Source organism: Salvia splendens, chromosome 11, assembly GCF_004379255.2.
Source record: "Salvia splendens isolate huo1 chromosome 11, SspV2, whole genome shotgun sequence".
NCBI lineage: Eukaryota > Viridiplantae > Streptophyta > Magnoliopsida > Lamiales > Lamiaceae > Salvia > Salvia splendens.
In genome coordinates this window covers 2,994,679-3,011,328 of record NC_056042.1, presented here as the reverse complement: position 1 = coordinate 3,011,328, position 16,650 = coordinate 2,994,679, and the positions used below count along the sequence as shown (strand labels likewise).

The 16,650-nt window shown below is 41.8% G+C and overlaps 1 protein-coding gene and 1 pseudogene across 1 annotated transcript; one reads left to right on the top strand and one right to left on the bottom strand.

The window, feature by feature from the left end:
• The first annotated feature begins 3,111 nt into the window (after positions 1–3,111).
• On the top strand, positions 3,112–4,756 carry LOC121755087 (peroxisome biogenesis protein 7-like). The gene is made up of 2 exons (XM_042150376.1): positions 3,112–3,801; positions 4,107–4,756. Exons 1-2 carry the CDS (start codon positions 3,264–3,266, stop codon positions 4,511–4,513), a joined length of 945 nt encoding a protein of 314 aa, XP_042006310.1. The 5' UTR covers positions 3,112–3,263; the 3' UTR covers positions 4,514–4,756.
• A 142-nt stretch (positions 4,757–4,898) lies between these two features.
• Positions 4,899–15,898, bottom strand: LOC121755088 (annotated as a pseudogene).
• Between the last annotated feature and the right edge of the window lie 752 nt (positions 15,899–16,650).

The window sequence follows — 16,650 nt, the reverse complement described above, 5'->3', positions numbered from 1 at the left end:
AAAAAACATAATTAAAATCCTAAAAAAAATAAAAATGACATAATTTAAAATACAATTTTATAGAAAATAAAAAAAAACTACTCCGCCGGCGAATCATCCCCCGGAGGAGGCGGTGGAGGTGCACCGAAGCCTTGAGGAGGCGGCATGCCAAGTTGTGCAGCCATAAACATAATTCCGTTAAGCCAGACTTGGTATTGGGTGGACGTAAAGCGAGAAGTGTCCGCCATTGTGGCGGTCATGTACATGGACATAAGAGAGTTCGAGGGTCCCCCCGAGCCCGAGCCCGCATGGCTTGATTCGGCTCGGCCCCTCCTCCCTCTAGCCGCCTTCGCCGCATTTCTCCCTTGCGGCCGACGGCGCCCACGGGAGGACCCCCCGGCATCGTCTGCCGGGGCCTCCTCCTCCTGCGAGGCAAACTCTTGTGGCCCGCTGCCCGAACCGCCCTTACCAGACGAGTATTGGCCACTCGCCGTGTGCTTCGTGCGCTTCGAGGTCGAGCCCGAGCTGGACCGCACACCACCGGCCCACATTTCCTCGTCCCTGACGACCTCCCAAACATCGACATATTTGAATTGTTTGCTGGTGTCTTCGAAGTAGACCCGCAAAGCCGACCTCAGAATGTCGGCTCCCGTGGCTCAGCTTTGGTACTGAGCCGCTTCATGCTTGTAGATGGCGCAGAATCGTTTGACCTCTCTGTCGACTCGGTCAAAGTGAGCGCGGAGCATCTTATATGTGCGGCGGCGGGTCTTTTACGGCTTAATCTCGTGGTAGGCCTCGGTGACCTTTTCCCAGAAGCACTTCCGGGGTTGTTGATTCCCGACGATGGGATCGTACGAGACGCTGATCCAGGCGTTGTACACCGCCAGAGTTTCTTTGGGGCCGTACGGATGCTGACCTAGATCCTCCTCCCCCGCCTCGGCCTTCTTCCGGAGTGGGTTGAACCGGATAATCCTCCCGAATCTGGGAGAGTCCCTGCGAATACCGCGGGGCGGAGGGACGAGTATATGCATCCACATCAAAATTGGGTGGCTGGTACCCCCCGACGTCGACGAACCCTGGGTGCCCGGCGTCGACGAACCGGAACCACCCAATGTGTTGTACATGTTCCCCCAGTCGCCGAACGCGTTGAGATCCCATGAGCCGGAGCCGCCACCGCCGGAGTTTCCGTCGCCGGATATTTTGTGATTAGATGTTAGATAAAAATTGGAGAGGAAATGGTGATGATTTGGGAAAAATAGATGTGTAGTTGTGTGCGAAATGATGACGAATTAGAAGTATTTATGGAGTAAAAAAATTAAAAAAATTAAAAAAAGGAAAAACGGCTGCACATTTTTTTAATTTTTTTATTTAATCCGAATTTTTTTAAAAAATGAATTATTGTGTCAGCGTGACGATGCCCACTCGCGGGACGGCGAGTAGGCGTCACGCATGGTCTGGGAGCGCGCCACGTCGCCTCGGCGCGTGGCGAGCCGTCCCGCGTTTCCTCACGGCTGAACGGGACTGGTGACAGGTTGGGGGCGGGCTGGTGACGGGACGAGACGCTGCAACGCGTCCCGCCCCGGTTTCATCACGCAGGAACGAAATACGGGCCACCCGCGTAACGCATTTCGGGTGGCCTTATAATGTGAGTGAAAGTACTACTCAATCTACTTGCTTGTGGATGATTAGGTTTAAGAAAACCAACATTAATTAGTTATAGGTATCATTAGAATTTTTTGAGGTCACGTCATGGGCTGTCTGAATCTTAACTTTATTTCTTAAATTTTAGTTAGTATTACTATGCCCGTTTCTTCATAGTTGAGGTAAAATTTTTTGACACGAAGTTTAAGAAAGAGACGTTGAATGTGTTAAATAAATAGATAAAAAAGTAAGAGAAGGAAAAAGTAGAGAGAATAAAGTAGAAAGTGAATAAAGTAAGAAAGAGAAAAAAGTTACTGTATAAAGAAATGACTTAACTATGAAAAACTTATCAAAATAGAAAAATGACTCAACTATGAAGAAACGAAAGGAGTACTTACTTTTATTATTTTTTCAGAAAATACTATCTGATCACGCACCATAAGTTTCTGTTTGGCTCTGTTGGCCAACTCCACCAACTCTTTTGACATATTCCAAGAAATAAGTGAATAAATCCAAACCAATATTAGCCAGGCATCTGTAGTACATAGTTGTGAATTAATCCATTTATTAATTAGGAATAAAATAAATAGAGATGTAGGACCCTTCAATATCTTTATTAAAATAATGTAACTGAATACTTATAAAATGGAGCAAGTGGAATTAGAAATTGAGTTGCAGAGGGACATGAGCATAGGGGATTTCCTTAATTTTTTCCTTTAAAAAATGCACTATGCATTTCTTGCAAACCTGGACAATTGGATTCTCAATCTTAACAAATTACATTGAAATAAATCTCTGCACTGGGATAGTGACTATGAAATACAAATATTGTGACCGGAATGACAATAAGAAAGTAAAAATTTATACGTGGAAATATTCAAATACTATAAAATTGAAACAGCTCATAAACTAAAATTTTTTGCGTTTTCAAATATCAACAATGATTTGAATGTTCAATCCATCAGGTGAAAAAATGGTCTTACCAACTGAATTGTGCATGTACGTGCATCATCTTATCCAACAGATTGAGTTTTATCACAAAGTATATTTATAGCGTAGCTTACCTTTCTTGTACTCCATCTCGTCCATAAAATAATGATCCATTTTACTATATGCGAACATCCACAATTTAAAGGTCCACTAACCATTTGACCCTTTTCCATTTATGACTTAGTGAACACCACACTCGACTATATAAAAAACACTCAAGTTATATTGTATCATTAATACTCTGTAGATAAAAGTGAGATTTATATTTCACTAATTTTTTAGAAAATCAAACAATTTATTAATAATCAAGTCAAAAAAAGTTTGGAGGGATTATAATTTTTAGGCAATATCGAAAAAGAAATAGTCAATATAGGCGTAGGGCCGTATGGTATGACATTGTCCACATATTTGGTATTATAATCACTGCTCAATTTTTGGAGTCCAAGCCCAAATAGAGTATTAAATATGTTGTCTGAGCCCAAATAAGCCCAAGCCGAAGCCTAGTCTCAGCTAAGATGGCTCTCTCACTGGAGGAAACTGCAGAGATATTAACTGGAGTTGGTGTTGTCGAATAATTGGGCGCTGTATCTAATCACACCACTCGAGATAATCTAATCCAGCACCGGTAAAACCCCAATCTCCGCCGCCGAGAAATGCCAGTTTTCAAAACGCCGTTCAACGGCTACTCCGTCAAATTCAGCCCGTTCTACGAGAACCAGGTCGCCGTCGCCACCGCGCAGAATTTCGGCATACTCGGCAACGGCCGGGTTCACGTCCTCCAGCTCGGCCCCACCATCACCGAGCGCGCCGCCTTCGACACAGCCGACGGAGTCTACGACGTCTGCTGGTCGGAATCGCACGACTCGCTCATCGTTGCCGCCGTGGCCGATGGCTCGCTGAAGATCTACGACCTCTCGCTGCCGGCGGCGGCCAATCCGATCCGATCGCTCCACGAGCACGCTCGCGAATGCCACGGCGTCGATTTCAACACCGTCAGGAAGGATTCGTTTCTGAGCGCGTCGTGGGATGATACCGTGAAATTGTGGACCGTCGATCGGCCGGCGAGCGTGAGGACTTTCAAGGAGCACGCTTATTGCGTGTACGCCGCCGCGTGGAACCCTAGGCACGCCGATGTCTTCGCTTCCGCTTCCGGTGATTGCACCGCTCGCATTTGGGATGTGAGAGAACCAGGTTAGCTCAATTTCACCAGAAATTATGCAATTCAGGTTTCAGATGAAGTATCAACCTGTCCAATTTGAATGCGAATTGAGCTGGTCTTTGTGGATTAGGTTTTCATTTGTTGAACAATTTCAGATAAAATTGCTCAATCAGTCAATCACCAGAAATTATGCAATTTAGGTTTCAGATGAAGTATCAACCTGTCCAATTTGAATGCGAATTGAGCTGGTCTTTGTTGATTAGGTTTTCAGTAGTTGAACAAATTCGAATAAAATTGCTCAATCGCCTCTAATTTTACTGATCTTAAAAAAATTCAGGCTCTACGATGATTCTTCCTGCTCACGAATTTGAAATCCTGGCGTGTGATTGGAATAAATACGAGGACTGCATCATAGCAACTGCATCAGTGGATAAATCGATTAAAGTTTGGGATGTGAGGAACTACAGAGTGCCTCTAGCTGTGCTAAACGGGCATGGTTACGCAGTGAGGAAGGTGAAGTTCTCTCCCCACAGGGCGAGCATGATAGCGTCTTGCTCGTATGACATGAGCGTGTGCCTATGGGATTATATGGTCGAGGATGCACTCATTGGGAGGTACGATCACCACACAGAGTTTGCAGTTGGCGTTGATATGAGCGTGCTTGTTGAGGGGCTCTTGGCGAGCACTGGCTGGGATGAGCTTGTCTATGTTTGGCAACATGGAACAGACCCTAGGGCGCCATAATACAGGGTGTGCTTTCGTTGTTCTTCCTTCCATCTCTTGGTGTACAAAGAAACAGATTACAGGGTCTCGTCTTCATTCTTGTACTTGTTCTTAGCCTTTTAAGTTTACATATCATACGATGAAATGCAGTGTGATGGTTGAGAACAGACAGATAAATCCGATTCTTGAATAATGTAGCGGCCCCAACATGCTCATATGTATGGAATTCCAGTCATACTTGAAGGAAATAAGTTACCTTTCACAGTTTTTTTGTTGAATGTGTATTTCTTTTCATGCCTACTGCTTTATATGAAAAGAAGCAACTGTAGGATCAGCAAGTTTCTCTGAAAGTGTTGTTATGCAAACATTTTGCTCAGTTTCATTCCATACAATTGTATCAGATCATAGTTTACATTCTGTCAAGAAAATTGATATTCAAGTGACGATTAGCACTACTAAAGAATGCTAATTTACCCCACATTTACCAATTATCGGCCCATATTTGTAATGCTCACTATCAACAATGCCCATCCACACCTTGTATGTGCAATTGGTGCACAGAAAAGGCAGCATTAATGTATTAATCGAAATAAATGAATAGAGAGTCGCATATTAGCACAATAAGAGCTCGCATTCTTGTAGGCGCGAGAGGATCTCGTGACAGTTTGGTCGTTCATCTGGTTCAGCCCAGCAATCTGAAGAAGATGTAGAAGATAATAAAATTTGTAACTCTCTAAAAAAGGAACACAGAGCTTTAAGTAGTATACCTGCTATGAGCTTTCCCAGAGGGCCTTCTGGGATTTCAAGTGTCTGCCTGTAGTTGCCGACAGCATAAACTATCTGCTCGTCAGAACAACAACAAATGTGCATCATGTGACCCTCTCTGGCTTGCTAAATATAAATGGAGTTTTGTTCGTGACTTCGTGTGATGGTTGCTGTATATGCTGAGGTTTTACCTGTACAGATGGTATGCCTTCCCATGGTCTTTTGAGTGTGCAGAGCTCCCACATTATGACGCCCAGGCTGAAGATGTCGCATTTCTCTGTGAATGGCTCGTTGCGAATAAGTTCTGGTGCCATCCATTCTGGCGTTCCAGCTGAAGAAGAAGTCTTTCATCAGCGTGGTGATCAGTTTCCGCGAAAGTCCAAAATCGCATATCTTCACCACCCAATGCTTGTTCACGAGGCAGTTCGCACTTTTCAGATCACAGTGTACCACGTTCATTCGATGGATGCTTGCTAATCCCCTGCATAGCCCAGGAAAGAATGGACCAAAATTAGTGGCAAAAGGAAGAAGAATCAACCAAGTGAAACATATCATAAACTGAAAAACATAAGTATTTGTCTTTGTAATAATGGAGTGCTCATTTCAGTTGGAAGAAGAAGAAGGCAGAGTTCGGTAAGCTCGGCTTTGAGCTGGAACTAGCCGAGAAGAAGAAGGCAGAAGAAGGAAGCTCGGCTTTGAGCTGGAACTAGCCGAGAAGGGAGTTCGGTTGTGAGCCGAGAAGGGAGTTCGGTCTTGAGCCGAGAAGGGAGTTCGGTCTTGAGCCGAGAAGGGAGTTCGGTCTTGAGCCGAGAAGGGAGTTCGGTCTTGAGCCGAGAAGGAAGAAGCAACCTAGCCGAACTAGCCGTTGGAGCTGCAGTTAGTTAGCTGAGATGTAACGGTTATTCTTCTTGTTTTCTTGATTCTTCTTGTAATTAGTTAGTAGCAGTTGCTACTTGATTGTAGAGCTTTAAATAGCTCATAAACCGTGTATGTAGTGAGTAGGAGTTTTATCAATAAAGATTTTTCCAGTTTCTCTCCAAGATTATCATCTTCAATACTCAAAGTGTGAGTGTGTGTGTTTCTGCATTGTGTGATCTCATACAACAGTGAGTGTGTGTGTGATCTTCTTGAGTGTGTGAAAGCCTTGTGTGTGCGAATCCCAACAAGTGGCGCCGTCTGTGGGAAGGGATATTGAAGCTGATTTGCAGAGGATCAAACGGTTTCAGAGATGACAGCAAGGCTTGATGCAGAAAAGTTCACAGGCAAGAATGATTATAGCCTGTGGAAGATGAAGATGAAGGCGGTTTTGATTCAACAAGGCTTGGCCGCAGTTCTTGCAAAACCAGAGGAGAAAGGAAAGGCTCCAGTGCTTGATGATAAAGCTCAGGCAAAGATGGAGGAGATGCAGCTCAAGGCACATTCTGCAGTGATTCTGTGCCTTGGAGATAAGGTCTTGAGGGATGTTCAAGAAGCCAAGACTGCGGTGGAGATCTTGGACAAGTTGGATGAAGTTTACTTGGCCAAATCCTTGGCTAACCGGCTGTATCTCAAGAAGAGGCTGTATGCCTATAGTTTTTCTGGAGATAGGTCCATCATTGAGCAGCTAGAGGAGTTCAACAAGATCATTGATGACCTGGGATCTGTTGATGTCAAGATTTCAGATGAGGATAAGGCCATTCTCACATTGAATGCCTTGCCTAGCTCGTATGACCAGTTAAGTGATGCAATTATCAATGGAAGAGATAAACCTATCACCTATGCAGAAGTCTATTCAGCCTTGATGGCCAAAGAACTCCAGAAGACAGCCAACAGAGGCTCTGCAAGCTCCAATGTTCAAGCTGCAGAGGCCTTGAATGTGAAGAAGTTCAAGAAGCAGAACTTCAAGAAGAAGTTTGAGGGCCCTAAACCCTCAAGTTCTGATGCTCAGAAGGAAACCAGAGCTTGCTATTGGTGCAAGAAACCTGGACATTTGAAGAAAGATTGTCATGCATGGAAGAGAAAGATGGCCTCTGAGGGACACAACCAATCTGATTGTGTGGAGAGTGCTGATCCCCCGGCTCAACTTATGAATATTAGTGACAGTGGGGTCAGTCACAGGTGGATAATGGACTCGGGGTGCAGCTTCCATATGTGCCCCAATAGAAGCTGGTTTCATGATCTTCAAGAAGCATCGGGTACGGTTGTTCTTGGAAATAATCATACTTGTCAGATAAAAGGGATAGGGAAGGTGAAGCTAAGCCTACAAGATGGCTCTGTGAAGATCCTGACTGGGGTGAGGTATATTCCAGAAGTGAAGAGGAACCTCATCTCATTGGGAATGCTGGAGCAGAGGGGGTTCACTATATTAATAAGTCAAGGAAAATTGTTTGTGAAATCTGGAGATGCAGTGATGATGGAGGCTGACAGAGAGCATATTCTCTATTATTTGAAGGCTAAGGCTGTTGATGGAGAAAGCAATGCTGTGTCAGATGATTCCCTAATGCTATGGCACAAAAGGCTGGGCCATCCAGCAGAAGGAAGCTTGAAAGAACTCATCAAGAAGGGCCTGATCTCTGGAGATTTCAACAAGATGGACCCCTGTGAGCAGTGTATACTTGGAAAAGCAAAGAAGGCACCCTATCCTACAGGTATTCACTCTTCTACAGCCCCTTTAGACTACATACATAGTGATCTTTGGGGGCCTTCACCGGTGTGTTCAATTGGTGGAGGAAAGTATTATCTAGCTATCATTGATGACTATACAAGGAAGTTGTGGGTATATATTCTTAAAGAAAAATCTGAAACACTCACAAAGTTCAAGATATGGTGTAAGGAGGTTGAGCTAGAGAAGGGTAGAAGTGTTAAATGCTTAAGAACAGACAATGGCCTAGAGTTCTTGTCTGCTGAGTTTGATCTGTTTTGTAAAGAGAAGGGTATGAAGAGGCACCGTACTGTTCCTGGTAATCCCCAGCAAAATGGTGTTGTGGAGAGGATGAATAGGACTATCCTAGAGAGGGTGAGGTGCCTGCTTCTTGGTTCTGGTTTGAGCAGCAGGTTCTGGGGTGAGGCTGTGTATACAGCAGCCTATCTTATCAATAAATGCCCATCTACTGCCCTGAAATCTGAAACTCCTGATTACATGTGGTATGGAGCTCATAGTGACTACTCAAAGTACAAGGTGTTTGGGTGTGTGGCCTATGCTCATGCTAGGCAAAGCAAGCTTGAAGCTAGGGCTCTGAAATGTATTATGTTGGGGTATCAGAGGGGTGTTAAGGGGTATAGGCTCTGGTGTATTGAGCCCGGTAAGCAGAAGGTCTTGGTGAGTAGGGATGTGGTGTTCTTGGAGGATCAGATGCCATACCTGAAAGATAAGCTGGACTCCAGTGAAGATGAGGGTGATTTCTTCAAGGTGGAGCCTGTGGGGGTTGGCCTAGGAGCAGGTGGAGTCACTGACTCAGGGAGTGAGTCTGATTCAGATAAAGAAGAGGCTCCAACTCAGGGCAACCAGGCTGCTGAAAGTATTGATGGTGCAGATCCACTCACATATAAAGAAGCTATGCAGAGTAAAGATAGAGAAAGATGGATTGAAGCCATGAATGAGGAAATAGAGTCTTTACTCAAGAACAAAACATGGATTTTGGTGGACAAATCCAAGCTGAGTACAGATGGTAAGGAAAGGAGGCTGGTAAGCTGTAAGTGGTTGTTTAAAAGAAAGATTGAGACCACTGATAAGGATAGAGTCAGGTTCAAGGCAAGGCTGGTGGCTAGAGGCTTTACACAGCAGGAGGGAATCGATTTCAATGAAGTGTTTGCACCTGTTGTGAAGCACACTTCAATTAGGATCCTATTGGCTGTGGTGAATCAGCTTGACTGGGAGCTACAACAGCTTGATGTGAAGACAGCCTTCCTCAATGGAGATCTAGAGGAAACTATCTTCATGGAACAGCCAGAGGGCTATGTGAAGATTGGAGAAGAAGGCAAGGTGTGCCTGTTACAGAAAAGTCTTTATGGACTTAAGCAAAGTCCTAGACAGTGGAATAAGAAGTTTGATGCACAGATGAAGAAGATTGGCTTCTCCAAGTCAGAATATGATGATTGTATTTACATCAAGAAGGCAGGCAGGACTCCCATTGCCTACCTATTACTCTATGTGGATGATATGCTACTTGCAGGGCCTTCTATGACAGAAATTCAGAAAGTTAAACAAGATCTGAAGTCAAGCTTTGAAATGAAGGATCTAGGAGAGTCAAGGAAGATCCTAGGCATACATATTCAGAGAGATAGAGGCTGCAAGAAGCTGTGGATGCTGCAAACTGACTATATTGAGAAAGTTTTGCAGAGATTCAAAATGGAAAATGCAAAAGCTGCATCAACTCCTCTGTCCCAGAGTTTTAAGCTTTCAAAGGAGCAGGCCCCTAAATCTAAGCAAGAGGCTGAGGAGATGGAGTCTATTCCTTATGCTAGTGTGGTTGGAAGTGTTATGTATACTATGATCTGTACCAGACCAGATCTGGCACATGCTATCTCAGTGACTAGCAGATACATGGCTGACCCGGGGAAGGAGCATTGGAATGCTCTTAAGTGGATATTGAGGTACATGAAGTCAACCAGTGGCTGGGGAATTGTCTTCAATGGCTGGGAAGGTGAATCTGAGGAGGTTGTGCAGGGCTATTGTGATGCAGACTATGCTGCAAACCTGGACAACAGAAAGTCCCAAACAGGTTATCTTTTCACCATGTTTGGAACTGTAATCAGCTGGAAATCAGGGTTGCAAAGTGTTGTTGCTCTCTCAACAACAGAATCAGAGTATATAGCTCTCACTGCAGCTGTACAGGAGAGCTTTTGGATTCAGGGAGTGATTTCTGACTTTGGTTTTGACCAAAAGACAATGGTGATTCATTGTGACAGCAGCTCAGCTATGTGCTTGGCTAAACATCCGGGTTTTCATGAAAGGAGCAAGCACATAGACATAAAGTTGCACTTTATTAGAGACGAGATTGAGAAGGGGAGAGTGAAGGTGATTAAGATTAACACCTTGCACAATCCGGCTGACATGCTAACAAAGTCTCTAGGTAGAGACAAGTTTGATCATTGCAAGAAGTTGATCAATGTTTGTGCAAGAACTGAGATGAGCCCTCAGGTGGAGAATTGTAATAATGGAGTGCTCATTTCAGTTGGAAGAAGAAGAAGGCAGAGTTCGGTAAGCTCGGCTTTGAGCTGGAACTAGCCGAGAAGAAGAAGGCAGAAGAAGGAAGCTCGGCTTTGAGCTGGAACTAGCCGAGAAGGGAGTTCGGTTGTGAGCCGAGAAGGGAGTTCGGTCTTGAGCCGAGAAGGGAGTTCGGTCTTGAGCCGAGAAGGGAGTTCGGTCTTGAGCCGAGAAGGAAGAAGCAACCTAGCCGAACTAGCCGTTGGAGCTGCAGTTAGTTAGCTGAGATGTAACGGTTATTCTTCTTGTTTTCTTGATTCTTCTTGTAATTAGTTAGTAGCAGTTGCTACTTGATTGTAGAGCTTTAAATAGCTCATAAACCGTGTATGTAGTGAGTATGAGTTTTATCAATAAAGAGTTTTCCAGTTTCTCTCCAAGATTATCATCTTCAATACTCAAAGTGTGAGTGTGTGTGTTTCTGCATTGTGTGATCTCATACAACAGTGAGTGTGTGTGTGATCTTCTTGAGTGTGTGAAAGCCTTGTGTGTGCGAATCCCAACAGTCTTTGCTCGTGATCCTAATGATACCAGATCAATAAAACACATCATCCAATTCGTTCACAATCTCATTTGACATTATAGATACCACCTAACATTTAGAATCGACAAAACATACTACATTATGGAAAAGCCCGAACAGAATGTGCACAGAATCAAGCCTTTGTGGTCTTATTTTTGCTCTGATGAAGATGCTATATTCCAATAAGCCCAATGCTGTAAGCATGAAAAAAATGAAACAAAGACGCTATATTCAGCAAGACACCTGCATATATCAATAAGCATTTTGAGTCTCCTTTGCCAGCTCAGCTTCTTTTTCAGCGCACTTGCATGGATTAAGTAATACAGCGAACTCATTTCCATAAATTCAGTAACTAGGGACAGGCGCGGAGGTGTTGTGCACGCACCAAGGAATAATATAACTGGATTAAGAAGATAATGTGCTTTTTCTAACAAACATTTGGCGAATCCGGCTGCAGGATAGAAAAGGGATCATTAGGAAACTGAATATGTCATATTCCCAACAAATTAAAATCATTATCACAACACACTTTAACATCAGAGGTACAGCAAATATTTACCTCAAGATAGATATCTCATTGCAGAAGTCTTCAATATTCTCAGCAGTCGGATCTTGCTCAAGAAATACTTAAATGGCAACCTCTAACCCATTCCAGGTGCCACGAAAAACTTCACCAAAGAATCCTAATACACAAGGAAGAAGATAAAATAGTCTTGAATTGCAAGTGATCATACGATATAAGAACATACTTACCAATTCCTACACGAGCTCCGACAGTTATCTCAGAAAAATCAATATTCCATTCTTCGAAGGGTAGAAGTGGCTCGTTGAGGAACTTTGACGATTCAAGCACTTTATTGAATGTTGATATCATATCAGGATTTGCAAAATTTTCTGATGTGTCACTCATAAGAGAAGCTTTCCTGGAAAACCTCTGAGGAGAAGAAGGCATAGAGACTGCCTTGTGAGAGTGTAATTGTTTCAGATTCAGGGGAAGTTTATATGTCGAAGGCTTTTGACCATATAGCCCATCATGTGCGTCCGGATTGAGCCTTGACACCTGGAAAGGAAAGATGGCCATAATACAAAAAATCCAACTACCAACATAGAGATTGAAGATGAATAGCAGGCATGTATACATATTCATGCATAAAGCGACAAGTCTATTAAAGGCAAAACTGACAATAGGTAAGAAACTAAGGAATGAAAATGGAAAGCATAAATATGAACCACTGCCGACTCAAGTTCAGCACTAACTACAAGACAATAATTCTCAAACTAAAATTAAAGAAAACTTTCATTGCAAATAAATATTTTTCTGACTCTTTTATCACCAACTAAATACTGTGTGAAGTACACTCCTCAATGTAAGGAATAACAGAAGAGAAGGTGCCTACACTTCCTAGGAGGTCTGAGCAGTCTTCTTGTTCACTCGCAGAACAGCTATAAGATGAAGATACTTGTTCCTCTGGATGACGGTTTCTCTTGAGAGTTTCACTCATTTCTCGAACAGCCCTGAATTCAAACTTTGGTGACCATGTGCAGAATTGCATCTTTAACAAAACAACAGTTAAACTACAAAATGCTAAGTAAAGAAATATTTTTCAACCCGAGCTGAAGAGGTTTCTAAAATAGAAAGCAGACAGCCTTGCTAAAGATAGAATTCACTTGAATAACTGAAACAATTAGCGCTTCTTTCAAGAAGAATACACAAGTAGAAATAATAATAAATGCATGAAACCAGGCATAAATTTTCAATTTAAATTTTTCATAAACATGCTCAGCCAGGCACATCAGAAAGTTCACATCAACTTCTGCAATGATCATAATTTTGCCATAATTCATGCGATGGATTATTTTCCACCCAATCATATCAATATTAACCTTCATAAAACACATGGACAAGTTTTTTCCGGAAGCCAAATGGAATGTAAGAGTAATTTAACCCATCATCTGGTGCTGGTTAGTTATCATATAGTCATTCCATCTTCAGTGATAAAGAAGGTTTGACCCCTTCACATAGTACAATTGTCATACAATTTATATCCCTATACCAAAGATTTTAAGATACAACAACAAAATCAAGCATAAAGAGAGAACGATCTCACTATATCATCACCAATCTCAGCAACCATGCTAATACATCGCCGTCTTCTTCTGCGAGATTCTATTGGAGATGCACCAACAGACCTTGAATTTGATCGTGAACTACATGCGAAAAGGCATTGCAACACGTATTTCTAAAGAAAACGTAAGCAGAGGGATTGGTAGAAATGCATGTTAAAATGAATCTGTGAGTATAAGGTCAAATTAAAGTTTAGGACTTGAGTTTATTTTTGGTTACAGTTAATGCAATAGGCATTAAAAATGTATACGTTCTCAGTTTTTACCTTAATTTTAGCCCACTATTATATTTTTAGCAGTATCAAGGCCAAGGTAGGAGATGTTATCATTATGAACAAACTCACAAGATCAATATTAATGAGACAGATAAGAAAGCTAGCTATATGCATGTAACTAAACAATGAGATAAATCAATGGCAGGCTAACCAAAACTTTTATATGCTGACCAATTTTTATCACAAGCTTATATGCTAGACAATGCTTTCCCAGGCTTAATTCCAGTTACAGGAAAATAACCAGTAAACAGACACTGACTTCCTGATTGACATCTTACATCCATGATTAGTTCATCTGTTGATGTAACTTATAGTGACAAATCATTTTTAATATAACTGTAAACTGACTATTATATTAAAAATGCTGAAGACCACAGACCTTGATGCATTTATATCGTTGTCATACTCCCGGAATGAATGGCTGCAATCTCCAAGCAAAGATTGCCCATGTCCACGGAATAGAGGATGCTCGGGACTGAAACATTACAGAATTTCATACATGAAGAAATAGTCACTATAAGTTACATCAACAGGTGAACTAAATTCACAAAATTAAGGAAAGAACTTGCTCACACACTGGATTGAATATATAGAGAGCCAAAATAATTTTCTCAGCAAAGAAAGGAAAATTATTGCCTGAATGAAATTTATTGTGAATCTAGCTTATGCAAATAGAAAGATGAGGTGGCACATCATAGGGATATTTTAGAATGCAAAATAAGACGTGGGAATGAACATATTCCTCATCATTTGAAACATCAGCCCCTTAGATAAGTTTTAAAAAAAACGGATACTAACCTAATGGTCAAGAGATACAGAGGAAAATGAAATGCTGGACTCCCACAGTCAAGCTGACCTTTTGCTTTAGAACTTGAGGTTTCATTTGGAGAAGCCAGAGAAATTTTCCGCAATTTATCAATACGACCTGACTGCCACCATTGGCCACTATGAACTGGTCTTTCCACCAGCCTAGTATCGTCTGTTGTCTCCTCCATGTATTCTTCAATTCAAAATACAATGTCATGTTTGGTAACTTGTAACGTGCATAAGAGTCATAGCCAACACAAACTCTGCTACAGAAAATGTTTATAAACAGTTTGTCTATGATCTGACTGTAGAACAAATAATCTGCAACTTGAAAAGGAGGGGAAAATATGAGAAAGCTTAGAAGTCTTTACAGTGGTTATAATATTGTGTTCCATAACAGAATGTACGAATTAGCATTTTGTAACCGAGTAAACAAACTTCCATTTCCTCCCAAAAAATGGAACAAAATGAACACCATATATAAAAGAAACATTTTCAGGATCACCTATTCATTTTCCACGAGAATGTTTTGAAATAAAACTACATTGAGAAAATGTTGTCCACAAAAATGTCAATTAATATGAAAAAAATCCTGACAAGTGTTGTAGTTGATGCATGCCACTTTCTTTATCTTCTGTGGCATCAGAGTGATTTATAACGGAGAAGCACATTCGCCTTCCAGCATGGAAGATTCACTGTAAACTAACTTTCGTAGCTTAGGCAACAAGCTTTCTGTCTTTGTTTTTGTGGTACACTGCTTGCACGTTATTTCTAGTTTTCAGCACTCGATAATTAGTAAAACTAGGCTTTGCTTGTACAGATTTTGTAAAATTCACTATACAAGAGAACAGAAACTTGCTCCAACTTATCCTACATTAGCCAACAGAATGCACTGTGATAACCAATAACATAATACACTCTTCCTAAACCAGAAACCCCTGTGATAAATCAAATGTGCACTCTACTTATGCTAAAAGGACAATCTACTTCTCCAACAAAGCCATCAAACAGCAGCCGTCTCTCCACGACTCCAATACACAAGCACGAAGGCGCCCGCACACACACAAGACAATAAGGAAATTATAAGAAACAATAATGAAGGATCAAATTCACCTGATTATTGATCAATTAAGTCAATATAGGAAGGGAAAAACCTCATTCTCGTGACAGAGTCAATAATTAACAGAAACAAAACCAATGCACATCCCTGACTAAAAGTAAAGAAGACGATAGCAGTAATGCCGATATACCACCACAAAATCAAGCTTAAACTACTGAAAACAGAATAATCCAGCTTAAACACTTGTTTTACTCCTTTGTCCGATTCATTTCTAATTAATCAACCAAACAAAACTTCCTCATCCGTTCATTATGTACAAAGGAACAAATAACCAATCGAGCAGCAGTCTATTAACGAATCCACGTCAATAAAAGTTGAAAATGGAACAATTTAACGAGAATTTGAAGATAAGAAACAACGGTAACAATGACGACGGAGAGTTACCGGAAGATCTGCAGCCATAAATCTGAGAATGATAACCGGAAACATGGCAATCTGAATCTGGGAAGAAGTGGCTTTAACCTTTAAACTATACTTCTACGTTCGCGTCATTATTAAAAGTGAAAATCAATCGAGTTTGATTATTTTGTCGCTATTCAATGTGTTAGAAGATATTGAAAGATATCGGAGAATATCACGGGAAATCAAGAGAAGATACGGGAATATATTTAGCCTAAAATAAAGGAAGCAATCAATGTAAATTATGTTTTCCTTTTTTTTACATATCTAGCTTTCTATATAACTTGTAATCCTATCATCTAATTACAGTGAATAAGAATGATATTGATTACCCAACCCTACGTCTAATACCGTCTAAAATGGTATCAGAGCAAATCGATCCTTGGCTCAGAAACGTTTCATCATAGCCAATATACCTTTCCCGACCAATCCCAGCCAAAAACCAACCGAGCAAACCATAATCCTGCATCAAAATGTCAGAGGCAGAAGATACAAAAACAGCCACAGAACAGCCGATTACGAGCCTGAGAAACAGTAAGGGAATTACTGTTGCATTCAAATTGAATGGAAGAAATTACCCCCTTTGGTCACGATTGATCAAAGTGAAAATTGGAGGCCGAGGAGCCTACTCATACATCCGAAACGAGCCGCCGAACCCAGGGAGTAAAGGGTTCGACGAATGGGAAGAGAACGACTTGGTAGTGTTCTCGTGGATCGTTGACAATATCGAAGACGATATCATCTCCGATTTCGCACACCATCAAACATCCAAAGCACTGTGGGACAGCCTTGCGGTGACATTCGAGAACAAAGCAGATCGGTACCTCATCTACAACCTGGAAGAACAAGCAATATACATCAAACAAGGCAACATGGATCTGGAAACATACTACCGAAAAATCCACGGGCTGTGGATTAACATCGATCGATGCCAAAAACAGCCGATCAGTTTTGCGATAAAGG